The sequence below is a fragment of the Triticum aestivum genome, chromosome 7D (assembly GCF_018294505.1).
Source record: "Triticum aestivum cultivar Chinese Spring chromosome 7D, IWGSC CS RefSeq v2.1, whole genome shotgun sequence".
NCBI lineage: Eukaryota > Viridiplantae > Streptophyta > Magnoliopsida > Poales > Poaceae > Triticum > Triticum aestivum.
The window spans coordinates 621,483,167-621,505,382 of record NC_057814.1 but is presented as its reverse complement, the minus strand read 5'-3'; the positions used below and the strand labels follow the sequence as shown (position 1 = coordinate 621,505,382).

At 42.0% G+C, this 22,216-nt stretch overlaps 2 protein-coding genes across 2 annotated transcripts; one reads left to right on the top strand and one right to left on the bottom strand.

The window, feature by feature from the left end:
- Positions 1–7,036: 7,036 nt before the first annotated feature.
- On the bottom strand, positions 7,037–12,999 carry LOC123169102 (putative disease resistance protein RGA4). The gene is made up of 4 exons (XM_044586947.1): positions 12,478–12,999; positions 8,296–12,375; positions 7,989–8,097; positions 7,037–7,894 (listed from the first exon to the last, which is right to left on the bottom strand). Exons 2-3 carry the CDS (start codon positions 11,993–11,995, stop codon positions 8,030–8,032), a joined length of 3,768 nt encoding a protein of 1,255 aa, XP_044442882.1. The 5' UTR covers positions 11,996–12,375; positions 12,478–12,999; the 3' UTR covers positions 7,037–7,894; positions 7,989–8,029.
- On the top strand, positions 12,420–18,820 carry LOC123171453 (uncharacterized). Its single transcript, XM_044588948.1, has 4 exons — positions 12,420–12,722; positions 17,836–17,998; positions 18,203–18,302; positions 18,417–18,820. Exons 1-4 carry the CDS (start codon positions 12,420–12,422, stop codon positions 18,511–18,513), a joined length of 663 nt encoding a protein of 220 aa, XP_044444883.1. The 3' UTR covers positions 18,514–18,820.
- The last annotated feature ends 3,396 nt before the right edge of the window (positions 18,821–22,216 follow it).

Genomic DNA, 22,216 nt, shown 5'->3' with positions numbered 1-22,216 from the left:
TTTTGTAACATTTGGATCTTTCTTTACCCGCCCTGTCTTGCTCTGTTTAGGGGCGCCTTTCGTGGAAACTTTCACGGGATCACCTATGACATCAACATGTTGTTCCGGCTCACGTGGCTCCTCATGCACATTCCTTCTACTACCAACAGCATCATCATCAGGGACCTTTTTCTTAGCTATTATATTCTGCAGACACTGCATCAACTCATCAAAGACGAATGGATCATTTGATGCAACATGGAAAGCTTCTGCTCCTGTTATACTGAGTTGACTATAGCGAGCACGCTGCTCTGCCCCTGTCCAACCCCAGCCAAACGTGTCACTCTTCCGCTGTGCAGGCAGCCCACCTCTCGCAACTTTTGACATCCTCTTAAGGATGAAACACTTAGGTATTTCAGATATTTTCAGATGAACCAACACATACAGAATGTGTTTGCAAGGCAACCCTTTCCGAAGCATTCGTCCACAATTGCAGTCTATAGTATTCTCAGAGTTTTCAGCTCGATAATTCACAATGAACTGAAATTTGCGGTTATTTCTCCATGTCACGATGAAGGTGTGACAACTCCAACTAGCGTCTCAAAAATCTCAAGCTCTCCCATCTTCTTCAGATCTTGTTGAAGAATATAAAAATTGGCATGAGTGAATACTTTGGCAGCATGCTTCTCAATGTCCTTATATTCTGTGACTGATGGTGGCAATGACTGATTAGAAACACAGTCATCATGCGCCTCGTTCTCATGTAGTCGAACTATGCAATTCTCATAATGCACAACTGGATCAACAATAGTCATACCGCCGTCCGGGTGAAGGTGAAGACAAGAGTTAAGGCTTTCACTCCTCTGATTACTGCGCATACCCAGAAAAAAACCATCTGACAGATATGATGCTGCCCACAGACACCTCTTCCTGTACATCCTACGCAGCCACTCTTCTGTTTTATCAGTCTTCCATTTAAGGACAAAAGCATGCCATCTCGCCTCAAAGTTGGCCGGAGAGGTGGAGTAGTACAAGAGTGCCTTGAACTCATTTAGTGATTTGTAATTAAGATGCTTCTGCATATTTTTTTCCACGTGCCATGAGCAGAGACGGTGCAACACATCAACCAAAACCAACCGAATAGCTCGTATCATTGCAGTGTCAATCTGTGATGGTTGACCTTGGCTTGTTCTGACAATTGGCCTTCAGGAATGTCTGGAGCAGCCACACGTACGTCGCTTCGGTCTCGTCGGACACAATGGCACAACCAAACACTGTGGTGCAACGGTGATTATTTACACCAACAAAGGGGATGAACGGCATACCATATATGTTCATCTTATACATGTTGTCAAACACAGTCACATCTCCAAACATCTGATAGTCCCGCCGCGACTGTGCATCGCACCAGAACATGCTCTTTAAACGGCCCTCCTTATCGAGCACGTACTCAAAGAAGAAGTCTGGATCCTTCTCCTTTCTGCTCCTCATAATCCCGATTGTCGTGTTAGCATCACCCTTCGCAATCAACTTCATTTTTTCACGGCAACATAGGTTGTAGACGTCTCATCTCAGAAACCCACACTTATCGTACGAACCATACCTGCTAATGAAGTTGTCGACGATGATATGCTTTCTGATCCCAGCTCCTTCCATCGCCAAGATCTCAGCTATCTGGTGATCTCCCATCACTCTATGTGACCGCAGAAATACCACCTCACCTGCTCTAGCCAACAAATGGTTGTGATCATCCATAAAAGCTGCCACGAACCAAACTCCACGTCCTTTGTCCAACTTCACAACTAAATGTGCGCCACACTCGCAACGAGTCTCAGGTCTTAGCCTGAGGGTACAGCCCTCCGGGTTTAAAAATGTACTCAGTCGTTTTCCTGCCCTCGAGCAAATGTACCGCCTATACCGAATAGTGGTTGAAAGACCTTTTCCTCGTTTCACCTTATCTTTTCTGATACTGAATCCACGGTCTTTGGCGTAGTTATTGTAGAACGTGTAAGCCTCCCATTGTGATGCAAAGGTCATGCCCATAACCTTCAACTGTGTCTCCAGCGCACGTTGCTGGATTTCAGCCTCCTCAATGTCCATATTAGCTGCATCCTCATGCTCATAGCCATCATCACCACTCCAGCCATCGAAGTTAGCCTACAATATTACACATAAGCAAGTGTATGTTGTCATTAACAAGTTTTTATTATTGTATGACATCTAAAAGTTTGGACCGAAGCTGACTTATGTTATCCGCGAAAGATTCAACACCATGACATGTAAGTACCCATATGGTTCTTCGTCCGACGAAATGAATGTACATGTCACTTACGTTTTCACTATACAAGCACCCTCCTCCTTTTTTTGAAAATCCTCCTCAGGTAAATTATCGTACGACGACCAGGATTCATTGTCGCTGCTATCATCATCATTTTTACTTTCATTACAATTCGTACGTTCAACACTATCGCTACCATACCACTCACTCGTCTCCAAGAACGCATGCGTAAATCTAGTTTCTTTATCCATTGAATGACCTCACTACCAACACTAACATTTAAAATAAAAATTGATCTATCAATTTAAAATCAAATTAAATGTACTACAGTCATACCGATGAATAGTTCATAACAAACAAGTGATTGCAGATGATTATTTGCAACTACAAAAAAAATTGACAAACTAGACGGCTTAGATGGCAAACCTAGACGCTGGCCTGGCTGCGGACGGCGAGGACGTTCCCGGAGAGGTTGATCACGCCGTTGCGGACGGCGACGGTGTCCGCGTAGGCCACGTCACCGCGACGACCTGCACGGAGGCCAGATCGCGTACGGCGGCGACTCCAACAACGTCCACGGCGGCCAGATCCCGGGTGAAGACAGGGAGAATGGTCGGCGATCGGCAGGGAAAGGCGGCGATCAGCCGGACGGGGAGACGTTGGAATTGGCAGCGTGATCGCGGCTAGATCGGCGGGGAAAGGCGGCGATCGGCGGGGAAGGGCGGTGATCGGCCGGACATGGCGACATTGGAATGGGCCGCGTGATCAACGCTAGGCCGTGGGTCTTTTTTTCGCGCGAACGGGAGGGGGTAGATGCGAGCCGGCCGTATCGGCTCGAGCCGTGCGCTCGGCTCTACCTGTATGGGCACGCCGTATATGGCGCGGGATACGTTAAACACCGTATGCCCAAAATGCCCTTATACGTTAAGCCGGGGGGGGGGGGGGGGTGTGTGTGTGTACCGAAGCAAGGCTCTTTTTTTAAAATGCAATTTTTTTTCAAACTTGTGAATCTTTTCCTACTATGCGAACTTTTTTCTTCCAAATTTCATGAAGGTTTTCCAAATCCATAAACTTTCTTTTAGTTCTTCGCTAAGACTCTAGTGAACTTTTACCTTTTATTTGCAACATTTTTCCAAAACACGTATACATTTTTCAAATCCAATTTTTTTCAAATTCATGAATATTTCTTGAGAGTATCAATTTTTTTTACAAAAAACATGCGCCTTTTTCATTTGTCTGTTGTATTTTGTTTTTTAAAAAATTTCCCCAATTTTAAAGTTTTGTTCAAAATTTTAAAAGAAAATTCTCAAAATTTGTTGGAGATCAAATTGATAGTCATTGCTGCCTATCTTTTATAGCTGCCTTTGAGAACACATTTGTCAGATTCTGCATTTCTTTTATAACTGCATTCGGTATTGTGGCATACACCAGCTCTTGACAGAGTTCTTTGACAACATATCTTTAAATAGGAGTACACTTGTGCACAGGTTGACAGAGTAAATTAAACTGAATTACATAGATTGTGCATGAGTAATTTCGGGTGTGTTTAAGTGCATGAGAACATCGATGAATTTAAACTTTCATTATTAATTTTCTCCAGCAGCATGTTCAAAGTTTCATCGAGTACCTAAGCATGCCAGTTTCCTGAAAATGCATGTTCTAGCAGCATGATTCTAGAAGCCCAAACAAACTTATTTTTTTAGAAGCCTAGTAATTAAGACTTGACTAGTAGGCTTCTAAATAGAAAATATTCGTTGGGCTTCTAGGATAAGCTGGGTATGGGGCAGCTTATTCTAGAAGCCCAAAAAAGCCAGCAAAAGAACTGGCCCTAACTGAGTATGCTAGAAATTGACGTGCTCAAATTAATCATGAGTTCTAGCGTGCTTAATTTTCATTAAATGCATGTTCTAGCGGCATGATTAATTTGAGCATGTCAATTCCTGAAAATGCATCCTTCCCAAAAACTCCGAGTCACATTTTCATATTCACATAGTTTGAGCATGAAAGTAAACATACTCCAACTCATATTTTCATATTCCAGTCGACGGTCCAAAAAGTAAACAGGTTTTATATTTGCGAACATACTCCAAGTCACATTTTTACTCCATGTTGGAAAGGAGCACCTTCTTCTTATTCAGGTTGTGCTCCTTCTTCCTCTTCTTCAGGGCTCAAATTCAAATTCAAGGAAACATGACTGCGGCTAGGTGGTTGGAGCCTGGAGCAAGCTCTTCTTCGTCTTCCGCAGTGAGGTGGTTGGAGCCTAGAGCAACCTCTTCTTCTTCTGCTGCGAGGTGCTGGGGCCTAGGGTGGGGTGCTGGAGGCGCTGGCCGGCGGGTAGCCTGTGTTGAAGTGTATACGTGGATTGTCTAGCTCTTTTCATCAGTTCAGATTTTTAGTTGCGTTGGCTAGTACATAAAGGTTAACATGGTACTAGGGGCTAAGGTCTTAAATTCAAGTCCTGACATTCGCAATTTATCTAAAAATTGTTGTTCCCCCCTTTGTGTCCATGTATGGGCCTCTTGAGCCATACGTCTGAGTCTTTCCAGGGGGTTTTGAAGTAAGCTTAACAGCACGGAGCTGGGGATCCAGAGGAGGAGATGATCGCGAGTTGGGACCCTGGAGCTGGAGATTTGAAATGTGGAGACCACAGTCAAAATTTGTCTCCCCGCGTCACTTAATTTTGAACTGAGGGAGTAAATGGCCGTTACATTTGATGTGTGTATATTAAAAGAAAAATATTTTTAAAAATACTATGATATGATAGCGTTTTTCATGACAAGTTTGAGAATATTACTTTCGCCTTACAATGTGAATATCATTTGACTGTTTAAATAATCAAAGCACACAGATTTTGACTACATGCTTTATAGGCCAACTTGTTGTCATTACTGGGCAATGCAGCTTAGTTAATGTGATGTACAGCCTCCTCACTCCGGGAAGGCTTGTCAGCGAGCAGGTCGATCCGGTCGGTGGTCCGGACTCTGGACTGGAGTTATTGCGTCTGAAACCAGTTACTGAACGCTATCATGTCTCTCCGAACACATACAGATGAATGCAGTGGACTCTTCGGGAGAGATCAATGGCACCAACGGCATGCCGAGGGCGACCATTGACAAGCTTCCCGATCGAGGTCAGGATCACCGGCAACGAGCATAACCGTAACGCCGTCGGTGACCTCTCAATCAGGATGTTGGGTGTGCCTCCAGTCCAGGTCTGAAAATTGATCTTCCAGTTGGCTGCATTCTGTCGTGTAAAAAACATCCAGAATCTTGCTTGTCTGAACCTTTTGTTCACATGAAACATGATTCCTTGTTTCTGAACCTTCTGGTGATGCTGCTCTGTGGTCTGCGAGCTCTCTCTGTCTGAAGAAGCATTCTGTCGTTTTCAGGATTGCCGGAACGCGTTCCAGATCAAGCACAGATCGTGCCAATTGCGCAGGAGGAAGCTCAGGTGGAGGGTGAGGATGAGGAAACTTCTCCTTTGCATGCCCGAATCTGTATGCACGCTGTGCCTGTGTTTGCTCCATGGTTGCTGCTGCGTTTTCTAGGAGCCTGACATATCTACAGAACCAGCACTAATTTTGTTCTTATTACTTCCTTTTGCATTATTATTTTTTATCTCTGTTCTCCTGGTGGATGTAAAATACAGTACGTGCTACTACTGTACACTGTAATGAACAGGCTTGCACTTTGTTCTCCGGACTGATGAACTCGCCTCATCATGTAATAAACCTCTCTCTCCTCTTAATCGAGCTATGGCTAATTGACTCAAAACAAGTTTACAACACCTTGCAGCACTTGCCTGACAGTATCACGCATGTTTCTCTGAGGCCCCTGACCGACGTTTTCGAGATCGAGGGCAGGACATGGGCAAGCTGCCCGATCGAGGCCAGGATCACCGACGAGTAGGACCGAAATACCGTCGGTGACCAGTCCGGATGCTCAGGCCTGAAAACCACACACTATCTCTGAAACCCACTGCGAAAAAACATAAGCACATCTCAGCCCTTCTTGACTCCCATAAACCTCTCTTCTTAATCGAGCTACGGCTAATTGATCGTCGTGTTCATTGCATTCTGTCATGTAATTATTCAGTCCTTTTTGTAGTTTTGTTGTAGCCAGTACCTCATTGGTTGCTTAGAGTGATGCAAATGTTTTTCTGAACTACTTCTTACACGATTCCTTTTTCTGAACTTCCTGATGATGATCAAGCAAAGTTTGTCTACATCTTCCTCCTCGACGACGATGAGCGATGAGGATGACGGACTTCTGTCTGCCGTTAGGAAGGAGGCTCTTATCTACTATAGGAGTACTACTGAAAACTGAAAAAGAAAAAAAAAAAAGAAAAAGCAGAGCAGTGCTATTGTACATATCTCCCTTGGTTGTTCTCTGGACTGACGAACTCCTCACTCTTCATGATAATATTATACATATCACACTGCTATTGTACAATATGTATCTTGCGTGTGTGGGTTCTGAAATTGTTGATTTGCTCTGACGAGCAGTTACCAGGTCGAAATTGGCGATGGACATCAACAATTCAACATATCTTGAAAATTTGAAGTCCCAGCTCTCTAGTTAGTACTTACAACCTGAAGCGGTTCGCGACGTCGAATTGTGTATACCAAAGTTCCTAACCTCATTTGAGAAGAATATTCCAACAGCTGGTCTTGAGAAACAAACAAAAGCAGAGTATGAGGGCTAATCAACAGATTCAAATGCATATAATTGTCAATAAACAAAAGAACAAGTCAGGATGGATTCGGATGAACATCGTATCTTGAGAAACTGAAATCTTATATCTAGCTTAGATTGCGCTGGAAATAAAAATTTAAAAACCCGATCAAAAGGCCCACGCCCTGTCCCAGTTTCATTGAAAATGAAACGCATGGTAACAGGCGTCAAAAGACTCCAGATAGATACATATCGTTGCTAAGGTAGCTGAAGAAACACTGCAAAAAAACATCAGAAACTGAAAAAAAAAATTAACAGAGCAGCCTGATTCAGTGAACAGTCTTCAACAGTTGCCTGACCACCACGACAGGGTCTGTGGCCGAACCCCAGCAGCAGGTTAACATTGGTGCTTCCAGATGTGCCAGAGAACCTGTAGACGAGACCACATGCATCGCCCAAAGAAAAATGTCATTCCTCTGTTTCCACATGCATTTTTCCTGTTGAAAGTCGACAGACGACAGGCAAGCTACATCTGGGATAATCCCCTCCATGAAATCTGGTGCATAGTACAAGAGAGAATCAACAGCTTCGTAAATAACATTGCCTATATATATGCGATAAACGGAATACTGACTCTAAATGGCGGTACTCTGTTTATACAGGTTCACAGATAAAACAGGGAAACTGCGACGGAATTTCAACAGAAAACTGACGGTGCCTAGCACAGAAAACTGACAGTGCCTAGGACATGACCGTAGGTAAACAGAGGTGGAAAAATACAAGTAATTATTCCAACAAGATCTTCTGGGAACAGAATGAAATGATTGATAGCCAATAGTATTAGAAGCGCTTCCTGATTACGGATCTCGCAGTTCAGCATGGCAACAACTTGTGGGCCTCTCAGCAAGAGAATAGCTCCACCCCAAGTGATCTCTCTTTCCAGTCCCTGTATGCTGGAAGAATTCTGCAAACAATTCCACCAGCTTAATTCTTTTTGCAAGAAATAAGAAAACCAATCAAAGGTTCCCGCAGTGTAGGCATATTTCTACATCACAAACCTGTGGAAGTATTCTCGTCCCGTGATTCTGTTTATAGCCCTCTAATCTCTACGGATGGCACATTTCCATGTCTTTGGTTTCAGCAGGATAGGGATAGGCCTTGGCTTATCTGCAAACGTTAATAATGCAAAAACTTGCGCTTAGAAGAACATCAATAAATTGAGAAATGACAAATTTAGGTTAAAAGACTATTTAATTTGCTTCATTTTTCTGCCGTGCTACGAGTGATGCTATTATAGTTATCTAAATAGCACAATTAATACTCACTAGTAAGAAGTAATAGAGAAAGTAAGTGTTACATGCTTACTTCCATAATAATGAGCATCTGTGTATTCCTCCTGGATGCTGCCCAGCCTTTGCTGCAGGCTTGTAGGGAACGCCTTTATACCAGGGCAGTTCTTAATGTAAAGACTTTGGAGATAAGAGTATGCTCGTGGCCCATCCAGTAGGGATGACAGTTTATTGCAACTCCAAAGGTAGAGGTACTCCAATGATGGAAGCTCTCCGGAGTGAGATTCCAGAGATGTCAGCCCACTGCAGCTATCAATGTCTAGAACCTTGAGGGACGAAGGGAGACGCAGGACCCCTGTTAAGCTATGACACTCGACTAATTTTAACGTTTCTAAATTCTCCACCCCAACTCCAGATGATGGTGATGATGACACCTCTGCTATACTAGATGGCCCTTGGTGAATCGACGATGCTGACTGTCCCTGCAGCAGCCTCCTGCCAGATATAGACTCAAGCTTCTTGCAATAAAGAATTTCCATTACCCTGAGAGATGCAGGGACATTGAAGACCTCAACCAAACTTTCACATTTCCTTATCACTAGTAACTCTAGACGTGGAAGGAGCTGACTCTTTTCTGACGATGTTGATGGCTCGGTAGAAGCTTGTGCATATCCAGTCAGATTCTCACATTGGTGAATCACAAGCTTCCTCAAGGATACCAATCCTTCAAACTCCTTTTCTGGCCAGTGGAGGAGCGCATGGCACCTCCAAACTGACAAATCTTGCAGGTGTACAAAACATGAACACAGCTCTGTTATACCTGACTTGAAGTTTTGTAGCACCAAAACTGTCAGAGGAAAATCATGATCATTCCATTTTTCCTTGCAATCCAGAACTTCCCTCAAACCATCCTCAGCCACCGCCGAGGTTGTTTCTGTACTGTCCACAAGGCTATGCAGTTCAACATTGGTCAATGAAGTCATATGCCTGGCTACCCACTGAAACAACTGTACATCATGTCCTTCCATCTTTAATACACTGAGCTTTGGTGATTCAACTCTAGTCGTCAACTCTGGACATCTCTCAATACGAGTGATCTGGAGGTTTGGGAAGGTCGGTTGCCCTGGCAATGCTGTCAACTTTTCACACTGACTAATGCGCAACTTCTCAAGCCGAGGAAACATCACCACTTCTCCTTGCGTTACATTATCTATTTCCCACCATCTCTCAAAGCAGACAAGCTCTTGCAACGTAAGCTCCTTCAGATTTGGAAATGCAAAGGATGTGTTAATGTCACCACTAAAGAACCATTGCAGTTTCTTACAATGAGAAATATGGATCACAACAATGTTTTGCAACATAGCTGTCCATGTTGGAAAGGTGGTGCCTCCATAGGTGTGTATCCTTATAGCATGCAGCCCATCATGAGGTTTAAGTTCCTCGAGCACTTTCGCATCATCCCGACTGCTAGGTTCATCAACAACGTTATCCGATCCAACAGTCCATTTTAATGTCAGTTCTGTTACTTCCTTCTTCATCACGAGGTTTGCAGCTTTTGCAGCTTCTTCTGTCACATTCTCTAGATGATGTAACTCTAGTTGACCACCGAGGTTTAAATTCCCGAGCTCTCCAACATTGCTGCAATTAGAGCCACTACCTGCAACAAAACATGTAAGTGTCTGTAGGGATGTGAGTTTTCTTAGGTCTCTAGGCATGCCTTTCAGCTCTGGACAACCATGAGTGTAAAGGTGGCGGAGCGCAGCCATATACTTCATTTGTCTTGGAAGTTCACGAAGAGATACGCAGCCAGAGAGGTTCAACGTTTGCAGGTTGTATAGAATGCTCATATCTTCAGGAAGTGCTTTTATTAAACTTCTTGAGAGATCTAGGTACCTCAGGTGATGCAGATGTTTTGGTTTCAGCGGAAATGATCCCAACAAACGGAGCTGTAATGCTTGCAAGGAGCTGTATTTTGCCAAATGATGCAATGATCTGCTCATAAAGCTATCACACAGAAGTGTTTGGATGGCTGAAGAACTGTTCTTGAGAGAACTATTCAATTTTCTTGCTGGTTCCTTGCATGACAAAAATAAATGCCGAGCCGTGTCTGGAAGCCACTCACTCTGACTTGGTTCCTCAGTTGAGAAAACATATCCAATCTTGCCTGGGTCCTCAGTTGCCAAGGCACATTCATTCTCCATTACAGACAGTGCAACATCATGCATAAGATCATGGATTTTACATGTACTTCTGACATAACACGCCCCGTCCTGTTCAATTTCACCGATTGTGGTCTGGACTTGTTTCACATCCTGAAAGAATGACCTTGAGACTAGTTCATTGAAAATCTGTTTGCCAATGTTTTCAAGACGAACTTGCTTTTCTTGGATAATAAAGCCATGTGCAATCCATAGTTGGATCAGCTTGTCCACATTAATCTCGTAATCTTTGGGAAATATAGCACAAAAAGCAAAGCATTGCTTCATTTGTGGCGGCAAGTCATTGTAACTGAGCTTGAGTATCGGTAAGATTCCAGACTCCACGGTGCAAATGTTGCTTCTGCTTGATACATCTTTCCATTCTTCTTCACTGGTCTTGTTACGCAGTACAGAGCCCAGAGCCATTGCAGCTAAAGGAGAGCCAGAACATCGCTCCACAATCTCATCAACCATATTCATCAACACGGCTGGCCTTTCCTCTCCCTTCTTCAAACAACTGAACGACATTGTCTCGATAATTTCCTTTATGTATTGTCCATCCAAAGCTCCGAGATTATAAGCTTCAACAGTACCCACTATTTCCGCAACTCCTTTATCACGAGTTGTTGTCAAGACCACACTCCCCATGCCACCACGTTCAAGGCAGGCCTTGAGCTGCTCCCATTTATGAACCTCTCGTGTCCAGACATCATCCAATACAAGGAGGTACCTTTGCCCACTCACTACATTCTGAAGGCCATCCAGCGGTGTCTTCGTCCTCATGGAAGTAGCTGCTTCTGCACCATTTTTCTCGAGAGCTGCTTCAACTATACTTTTAGCCAGAGAATCCACATCAAAGTTGTCAGAGACACACACCCATAGCAGCAAATTGAAATGCTTCTGAATTTCAGTGTCATTGTAGACAAGTTGAGCTAACGTGGTCTTTCCCAGACCACCCATTCCAACGATGGGAACAACTGTGAGATCTGCATTGTTAGCTTGACCAACCAGTATATCAACAAGCTTCTTCTTATCTTTGGCTCTCGATCTACTGGTGATTTTCTCCGGATCAAAGATATCATGATCCTTCTGTCGCCACTGGTTGTATGCCCGCAGTGGTTGCTGATGCTTGAAGTCAAAGTCCTTCATTTCAGCCACAAGAACCTCAATGGCTCGCACTATCTTGCGGAGCTTTCTTCCCATCCTGTTACGGAATATGAAGCGGTTGTGGGTGGGAAAGAGCTTTACCACACTGAAGCCAAGCTCCTTGTAGTGCCCCTCCTTCTTGGCCTTGCGACGAAGCGCCTCGTACTTGAACTCGTCGAACACTTCATTCGCCTGGTAGGTCACCTTCTTGATGGCCTGGAGCCAGGCCGCCGCCCCTTCCCTGTGGGCTGCCGCCTGCTCGGCGTCGGCGATGACGTCGAGGATGGCGGGCAGCCTGCGCTTGAGGATCTCATGCTGCTCCTCCATGCCCTTCATCACCTTGTACTTGTCGAGGAGGTAGTTGGACGCCTTCTCCAGCACGATCTTGACCAGCGGCCCGACCACGATGTTGACCACCACCGTCGCCGCCATTGGAGCGCCTCGCAAGGTGGAGAGGACAAATATGGTGTGAACAAAAGTGTGTTTGTTTGCTTGTGAGGAGCATGGAAGGAAACAATGCCTGGTACATGTGGGAGCAAATAAGCAAGCAATTTTTCACCTCACCTGTGGCTTGAGCGCTGTTCATCTTGTGAGCAGAGGTACCAAAGTGCAGAGAGCATGCAGAGGTGGGCACCGGCAATGATGGCCTCAGCTGAGAAAGATGGTGGGGCTTCTTCAATGGCATCTCCGCGAATCCAATGGCCATAGGACGAAGTGTTCTTCCCCAAATATGCATGTTTCTGGCCCCATTATTAGAACTTTGCAGGGGTGGGTGGGGTGGAGAGTAGAGTACGCCCTGCTCTAGGACCAATCTGGCGCATACGACGAATTTAGGAGCTTTGTTTCAAACGCAATAATGGCCTGGGCTGGGCAGGACGTGCTCGTGAGGAAAATAGAAGCAAGAAGACGCTTACTGTTCTTGACTTCCGGGGACACGCACGCACATGTGGATCTGGATGCGCTCTGTCTCGAGGATGCTCGCTCCCTCCCTCTACTCGCCGCGGCCTCCTCCCTTGGCGCTCCGCCGCCGGCCTCGAAAAGTCCCGGCTTGGTCCCTCAATCCTCCGCCCCGACGGCCGCCGGGATCCGGCGCGAGAGCGCTTCAGCGATGTATGGTGCAGGAAGAGGAGGAGGTGGAGGAGGGGCATGGCTTTTTGCGGTGCTCGCTTGAATCAAGAAAACACAGTGAAGGCGGCGGCGGCGGCGGCGGATTCCGGCCGGCGTCCCGTGGGATTGAGGGAATGGGAGATATCTACTCCCTCCGTTACTCCGTTCGAAGATAGGAGCAGATGACTCAACTTAGTACAAAGTTGGGTTATCTATTTTGAAACGAGAGTATACTATTGTGAACCACAAGAATGAAGTGTCATTATTTTTAGTAGATTTATTTTTTTTGTTCTTCTTTTTTCAAGTGGAATAACGTGGACAAAATTGTCCAGGGTCACTAGACCCAGGTCCATCACTATTTTTTTCTAAACGCTAGGTCCACCCTGTCCTTTGTGGTCTCAAAATTAGAAAAAAAATAAAATATCTTTTATAACAAATTCGGAAAATGTATGCCCTAGATTAAATAAAATTAAACTATGACCCCGTCGGCCCAGCTGAAGCCGAAGAGATACTCTTTGGTCGTACATAGGCCGAAAACAACACTTTTGTGTATTGTAGACCGAAAAGATGCGGAAACGGCCGAAAGAATTCTTCAGTTTACACCAGGTCGAAGAGTTCGCTGGGGCCCACCTCTTCGCGTGAACTGCATACCGAAGTTGCATGGCACCACTCTTCGGTTTACACTAGGGCGAAGAGTGCTCTTTTACCACTATCGCTCCCGCCAAGCATTTCCCGCCATCGTTCACCTCTTATTTTCCCGCCAACCATTTCCCGCATGCGTGTGCATCGAACCTATAAAACCAGGCATTGAACCTTGCTTCATTCTTCATCGAGCAACCTCTGAAATAGCCATTGTGGTGTGTGTACTCCAATATCTTTAGCCGACATGGTTATACCTTCAACGTGTGGGTCGCCTGCTTCTTGCTCCTCTCTTCAACTCAGCGCCATCGGCTACCTCCCGGGGTTCTTGCACCACCCGACACCACCACCGCCTCCCCCTCGGCTACCGGAGGTTGGACTCCAACTACATCCCAGCAAGGTTCATCACCGCCAGCGCCTCCTCCCCTCTCCCAAGCCGCACCACCTCCTCCCCAGCCGCACCTCCACCCCCACCATGGCTCCTTCTCTCCTATGCTCACTTCATGCCAAAAAGTCTACCCCATGGATAGATAGGACCCTAGGCCGTTGGGAAAGGCTATGCTCTACTATTTCTACGGGTTGGATGCGAGATTGGCCGGAAAATAGAGGAGATCGAGCAAATCGCGAGAGAAGGAAGAGAGAGAAGTCAGAGAGGAAACAACTGGCTGGAGGAAGAAGATGCTCGGCTTATCCCGATCTCTTTGGTCACAGCTTGGCCGAAAAGAACTCTTTAGTCACTGGTAGGCCGAAGTCCACCTCTCCGGTCGACGCCAGGCCGAAGTTAATCTCTTCGGTCAAAGGGCCACCGACAGTCACTTTGTGGCCCCTATCCACACCTCTTCTGCCCACAATAGACCGAAGAGCTTGTTTCGGCCTAGGAAAGACCGAAATATCCTAATTTGGATTCAGCCAAGCCGACGGGGTCATAGTTTTGAAATTTTAAATCTAGGGCGTACATTTTCTGAATTTGTTATAAAAAAAATAATGTTTTTTTCAAAAATCTCAAAATAAGACCCCTTAAAAACTCTTCAAAATATAAGAGATCCCTTATGAAATACTATGATACTACTAAACAAAAACAAAGCGTATAACAACTAATCATTAAGAGTTTATCAATATTTGCGCCAGTGTAGATATTATCCATGGATACGTGTATCTATTGATATCATGTTCGGTGGGCAAGAGTTTGGTGACATTTTATACCAGTGAATTTTCGCTGCTGGATACCACATGGATTTAGAACTTTCTCTATTGATACCCACCAGATACCAAACAAGAATTCCCTAAAAAATATATACCAAACAAGAATCTAATACAATACTATATTTTTAGACATCTTAGAAGACATATTTGTCAATTGTTCAATTTATACTCTAGAATTTCTACAAATATGCTTACTAGACATCTTAGAGATCTTTAGCATAATATTTAAAAATATTAAAATATATACGAGCACATTTATAAACACACAAATAAATAAGTATAAGATATATATTTGTCACGGATCTTAGAGATTTCTACCATGATCATATATATGAGCACAGTATACACACACAAACATATGAGTGTAGATTATATAATTTATCATAAATAATCAACTCAAAAGAGAAATTTTATTACAACATAGAACATACAATTGAAATTTAGTAGATCCAGCTTTTTTAGTACACAAGAGTTGTATGACATAGAATTTTATAGTTAATATTTAAGATTATTTTTATGTGGTTAACCTTGTCAACTAAGCAATAGATAATTATATCTGTTAAGGTTATAATATGGTACAGATAAGTTTAAAAAGTATAAAATTTTAATATAAAAATTATTTATACTAATTTATTCTGGACCATAAATCTATTTGGGGTGCCTTTGAGAGGATAAGAGAATAACTAACCAACCCGAAGTGACACGACAAGTGGGGAGCTCCTATAGGGCGCTCACAAAATTTCATTAAAAAAATAAAAAAAATCAAAACAAAAAAGGTTCATCTAATTTGAGAAAATTTCATCAAAATTTAAAACTTCCATGAAATTTTAAAATTTTCATAAAAATGTTAATTGAATTTAGAAAAAATATTCAATCTGAAAAAAGTTTCTTAAATTTTAAAAAAAGTTCATCGAATTTGATAGAAGTTCATCAGATTTGAAAAAAGTTAATCAAATTTAAAATAAGTTCATCAGATTTGAAAAAAGTTAATCGAATTTGAAATAAGTTCATCAAATTTGAAAAAATCAGCTAATTTGATGAAAAAAGTTCAGGACTTCCAAAAAGCAAAAATAAAAAAAATAAAAAAATTTAAATGAAAAGAAAAAAGAACAAAAGAACAAATAGGAGAAACGCTGCTTTTTATAGCGTTATATTTAAAGAAGAAAAAAAGAAGTAAGCTAATCGCAACATGTATGGTGGCTAGTTGGTTAACTCAACTTGTAATACATGAAGAGGTCGGGAGTTTGAAACTCATGGTTTGGGATTTGCCCCCAAAAGTTTGAATTGCACTCATGATTTTCCAGAATAGTGAGCCCTTTGAGTTTTTTGTTGTCTTGGTGGATTGTTTATCAGCTGGCGAAAAACATATTTTTATTTTATTTTTTAGTTCATCTGATAAGATCCTAAGGAATGGAGAGATAAGAGAGTTTTGAGCTTTTTTCCCTAGTGGACCCTGTTTGTCAGCTAGTGAATTTTTTTTATTTTTCTTTCTAGTTCAGTTGTGTTGCTTTGGGTTCCGCTGGCGTTGTACTGTGTACTTGCTTTCTCGTTGTTGTGCTAACAAGGAATCGAAGACAATTCCATCATGTTGGCAAAGGTCCAACTCCATCGGGATGCTCGCTTCCGGCCACCATGCTTCGGTTCTCTGCGCCACCGCCCACCATGACTACGTACCTTCTCGAGCGGGAACCAATGCTTTTCCCTTCAACGGACATGATGTCAAGCCTCGTGCCTGGCCTCCTTCCGATCCACTGCCTTCATCCGAGGGGAGCAGCACATGTTGACATGGAAGCGAAGACATAGCGGCGAAACCATAATCTCTACCTTATTATCTCTACCTAATAATAAAGAGAATTGAGTTTCTGTCGTTCGTCAAAAAAAATAACCCCAAAGTTGCTATAAATTACCCACTATGCCACCCATAAGTAAAGAAAACGATTTGATTTTTTTTTTCAAAAGTCACCTCCGTCCTGAATTCTTTAAAGGTATGACTCCCTTATTAAACATAGATGCATGAGTGCTCCAGTGTCTAACTCATTGCTTTTCTTCCCTGGAGACCAGGGTTCGAGTCCCACCTTTTGCTCTATTTCCCTTCCTTTTCTCACAAACGTTCACTGTATTAATGGGCCGGCCCATGTGCGTGGCTTCGCATATCTTTTTTTTTAATTTCATTTTTCTCTTTTTTCTTTTCTCATTTTATTTCCGTTTCAGAAAATAAAATGTTTGTGAATTCAAAAATGGAAAATTCGGGATATTCCATATGTTTCTCATTCGGGATATTCCAAATTTAAAAGATACGAGTTTCAAAAAATTGTTAAAGAAATCATAAAACGTTTGTGCATTCAAAAATGGAAAATCATCAAATTTTCTCAGATTCAAAAAGTGTCGGTGATTTTACATACTGTTCACAAATTATAAAAATAATGATTTTAAAAAGTGGTCAGGAAATAGTATCATGTTCATGATTTTTAAAAAATAACCATGTATTCGAAACACATTCGTGTATCTGAAAAAAATCCATGAAATTTTAGAGTTTGTTAACAAAAGTTCAAAAAAATTACAAATTCACAAAATTTCAAAAAAATTCACAAAATTTAAAATTAGTTCTCCAATATTTTTAAAAATCATCGATTAAAAAAATGTCGAGTCAAAAAATGTTGAAGTATTCGAAAACTATTCATGCATTTCAAAAAATTCTCATAAACAAAACGAACGTTTATGATTTAAAAAATCCAAAATTTCAAAAAAGAACTTTTTCGATTCGCTAAACTGTTCGCCGATTCAAAAGTCTTTTATGTATAGGATTTGATTAGTTTTTGAAAACTCTTTATATGTCTAAGCAGTGTTAGTAGTTTGTGGTTGATGAGATAGAAAAATTTAAGTTTTTAACATTCCCTTGCGCAACATAATGACAAGTGTGGCGTGAAGTGGCAAGCTCATAGCCTTGGAATTTACTACGTCAAATGCATTGTGATCACTGGACATCGCGACCATCATTAGCGAGGGTGAGAGAAAAGATAAGTGGCAACATGGTGAGCCTCCGTGTTAAAATAGAGGAACCTCATATGTCGTGGTATTAAGTCCAACTTATTAGACTAACGCATAAATTTTTTTCTAAATTTTTTATCTTCCGTTGCAACGCACGGGCGTGTTTGCTAGTAGTAATAAACCACGCATTGCTTCTGGTCGTACGTCACTGGTGGTTTTGCTAAAAAAAACCTCTGTTTCTTTGAAATCAACCCGCAGTCCCTTTAAGTGGCACTCTGGAAAAACGATTCATTTTTGCGTAAAACCCCCTGTCGTTTGGACTATTCAACGCGCAGTCCAAGCAGATTTGTAAAGAAAAAAAGAAAACACAACCACACACGCAGCGCACACGGGCTCGCCTCCTCTCCCTCGCCCATGAAGTCATCGCCGCGGCCGCCGCCCATGCCGGCTGCTTCCGGCGACCTCCGGCGCAGAGCGGCACGCTCCAAGCTGCCCACGGTCCGCGCCTCCCTCCCCTCCATCTAGACTCTCTGCTCCCGGACTCTACAGCCCGCTCGCAACCACACACCCATGGCTAGGGTTTCGGGCATGGCTTCGCCGGCGCGTCTCCGGTGGTCCAAAGTTCTTCTTTCCTTCCTTCTTGGCCGAGATCCGCTGCCCCTACATCTCACCTTCTCTTCATATCCTCTGCTGGAGATGCAGTTGGGGCACGCCATGGGAGTTCCCCATCCACCACGGTCGTCGCCGTCAAGGGATTCTTCAAGGAGATGTCAAGGACGCCATGGACATGCAGCTCCTCAAGGTTTTATCCCTCCTTTCCTCTGATATATATCAAGTTCTAACAGTACATTAATCCAAGCAATAGTTTTCAGATCAATTAAGGAATCAATCTCATGATGGTTGATGCTTGATGCAGCGGGGGATCACAGATTCACAGATGTAAGGATCGGGAGAATTGGGCCTCACATTATTTTTTCCAGAATTGGGTGTTGGTGCTCTCTAAACTGAATTGAGTGAGCTAAATCTGTGCATCAAAATTGTAGTCTGTAGCTTTATGTGTTACGTCTTAAGATTGAACTTGAAGATTGCCTTTGGGAGTAGTTTTAGTTGGTAGATGTTTCAGGCTCCAAATACGCACACATTATGTGCTTAATGTGTGGCATAAACATGATCAGTTTTATGCTTAGAAACCAAATCACTGTCCACCCATTTTATTTCTTCATGAGTATTTTGTGTTGAAATCAGATCACCGTTCACCTGTTCTCGTACTATTGTCTTTAACTTATTTTGCTGATTCTTAATAAAATGCTCAGTTCAGGATGTGATTTTCAGTTTTAGGCATTTGATACTTTTGGCACTGAGCAAAAATTTTTCCTCTGAGCGTGTACCTTCAAATGCAAAGTTCTGACTATGATTTCGCATGCGACCACACCGTCATCGGTCGCTCTGCCTACCGAGTGCCACCCCGCCGCCTCCCCCCCCCCCTCCCCCCAGCTGGGACCTCACCGCCCGCTCTATGTAATATTTTTTTTCAGTTTTCTTATAGTCGCCAATACAAATGTCCGCTTGAGTGTCTAAAAGCAGCAGTGATAATGAAAAAAGAGTATGGGTTCGTTGCTACATTATAGTAGTTATGTACATCTCAAAGTTTCAGCCCAGGATTTTTATTTTGACTGATGTGAGTATTTCTTAGTCAGTCTTCATATTCCAGCTTTGACTGAAAATAACTCTCCTGAAAACTATTGGCAATACTCACAATGTGGTCTACAAAGAAACATTTGATGATCTTGCTTGATAACTTACCGGCGGGCAGAAAATATATCATGTTAGTACCATTCGTAAGCAAACATGTACCTTATTTCTGCTTAGATGTTCTCTGTTTCTTATTTCATAAGTGTTTTGCATTCCCTATAGAAGCTGACCGGCCAAATTTATGTTTACTACACTAGCATAGTCTCTCAAGTACTGCACTCCTGCAGGCCACCCAACCCATATTTAAAATCGGGCACTTTTAGTTCTGACTGCAGTCTTATAGATATTCATGTATAAAATGGTTTGGTTTTTGTTCTGGTTAAATCCAGTGATGGTGATCTAGCTGATCATGCTTCTTAGCCGCTATTAGCGGGCGAAGGCGAAGCGTGTACAAGTATATACATAGAAAATAATTCATCTACACAAGCCTTCAGAACAGGGTAGATTTCCTAGAAGGCGACACCCAATAGGTCATTTCTGTACCCAGGTTTCCTTGCAAGCTTATAATTATCAAATTCTACTACAGTTTATATTTGATGCATGAAATTGACCTCTTAGCAATCACCGGTTCAACAATCTTTGTATTATATGCAACCATCAGGCTTATGCATATAATCGTTCAGGTCCTGATTTTTTAAATTAAATATTCTTAATGTTGAGCATTTTTTGTCACGGATTCAGTTCATTATTCAGGATCACAAGAGTCCAATTCTTATGTGGTTCAGTAAGCACCAATGATAATACGAGTTAGACGGCTATACAACTCGACTTATCTACTGAAACAAGATGTTTAGCGGATCAACAAAATGCTTACAGATATAGAACAGCAGGAGGGTGAGGTGTGGGTATAACGTGGCAAATGATAGACCCGGTGAACAAGGAATGACAGTTGTGCAGAGGGTTAAGGGGTGTGGTTACAACGTGACAATAAGAGAAAGACCCGGTAAAGAAGGATTGAACGTTGCGTGGGCTTTCCATGTATGAATACTACTGGCAGTGTTATAGTGTGCTGATATGTGCTTTGTAAACAGCATGCCAAGTGGTCCATTAGAAAAGGGCTAGATAGATTATCAAACAACAAGGGAAGCGCGGAAGAGCTTGGGACGACGGCGTAATGATTAGCCGTCTTCAAGTAGAAGATCCGGACAACCATAAGGGCGTGCGATTTTTTTCCGATGCAATGCATGGGCGCCACAACCGACCTCAACCTTCGGATTTTACAGTACTGTAGTATTCATAGAAGTCTACTTTTTGTTTGTATTCGTAGTAAATTATAGTTAATTGATGACTAACCTGATGATGGATTTACTGTCCTATAGCTTCTATAATTTACCGCACTATAATTTTTTTGATTGTTTGAATTTACAGTGACCTTATGTTTGAATTTACACTACCCTGTTTGAAGTTCTACAATCCTATAACTTCTGTAATTTATAGTAGTAGCCTAAAGGTTGTGATTTTTGTATTTTACAGTGATAGATTTTACACTATACAGTTACCTGAATTTACAGTGCTACATTTTTTACTGGAAGAACTATTTGAAGGAGATTGTGAGAGTACTGACCTACAGTTTATCTTCTTGGTGTGACTGTAGTTTCCTGATTGTGTAGCTATTCTGTCCCCTTCTTCCTCCATCCTCTTTCTCATTCTTATCTGATCATAAAGCACACATTGTTACTGGTTGTTTCTCCTTATTTTTACTGAAGTTCCAGTATCTTTGTTGTGATCTGGTTGTTACTGACTGGAATTTTAGTAAAATGAACACTGTAAAATTCATCAAAGCTGAATATGTGATACACTTTAAAAGTTACTGTTTATTCATAGTGAGATGACTGTAAATTTCAACTGAAGCCACTGTATTTAAAGCTTCATGACGATGAAACGTTTAGTATGTGATTAGTTCATCTTGTGTTTATCAGTGTACAGCAGGTTGATGATGATTTTACAGCAGCTAATTATGAATTTATAGTATGTTTGTGTTCAGGAGTTTCTTCCACAAGTATCAACTTCATATCCTTGAGAATGCCATGACAATTTCAGGTTTTCTTCCAATAGTATTGTGAAGAAAACAAAACTGTCAATAACATGGAGAATGTCGTGAGAGTACTGACCTGGCAGTGTTGCTTTTTGGGCCCTTTCATTGCTTGCTCATGGATCATAGAGCGCATAGGTCATACATACACGTGCCATGTTTGTTGTGCCTGAAAAAATTGGTTGAATGCCCCTTTATTTTCAGTCAAGTTTTTTTTTTCAGTTGGTCTCAGATTTTTACTGGTTGGTATATTTGATTGAAGGCCAATTCAATTTCAGTCGTTTGTAATATAGACACTCCCTTTTTTTTAATACCAAGTGTTCTCTATGGGGGAAGCCTATACGGCGCTACCGCGCACCCCACCCCTCCCGTGCTGGGAGTTCTCATGGGCAAGCCCATTTTTTGCTTTTTTATTCGTATTTTCTTTTTCTTTCTTTTTTCCTTTCATTTTCCTTTCCTTTTTCCTTTTTCTTTCTACTTTTCTCATCTTTACTTTTTCACTTTTTTTGTGAAATTTCTTTTTCAAATTCACGAAGATTTTTTTGTTCATCGAATTAAAAAAAATGTTCATCTATGTAAAAAAAAGGGTTCATTGAATTCAATATTTTCATCGGATTTAAAAATGGTCATCAAAATTTGTTCACCGACCTAAAAAATGTTCATTAAATTAAAATTGTGTTCATCATTTTCAAAAAAAGTTCAACAAATTCATTTTTTACCGAATTTAAAAGTTGTTATTCAAGTTTAAAAATTGTTCATCATTATAAAATAATGCTTATAATTTTTCCATAAAAATAAAAAATTGTTCATGAAAATATATTTTTAATTTTTTTGAAATCATGGACCTTTTTTGAATTCCAGAACTGTTTTTGAGAAGTCAAAACTAACAATGTTTTTTGCAATTTTAGATCCTTTTTGTAATCGCAAATTAT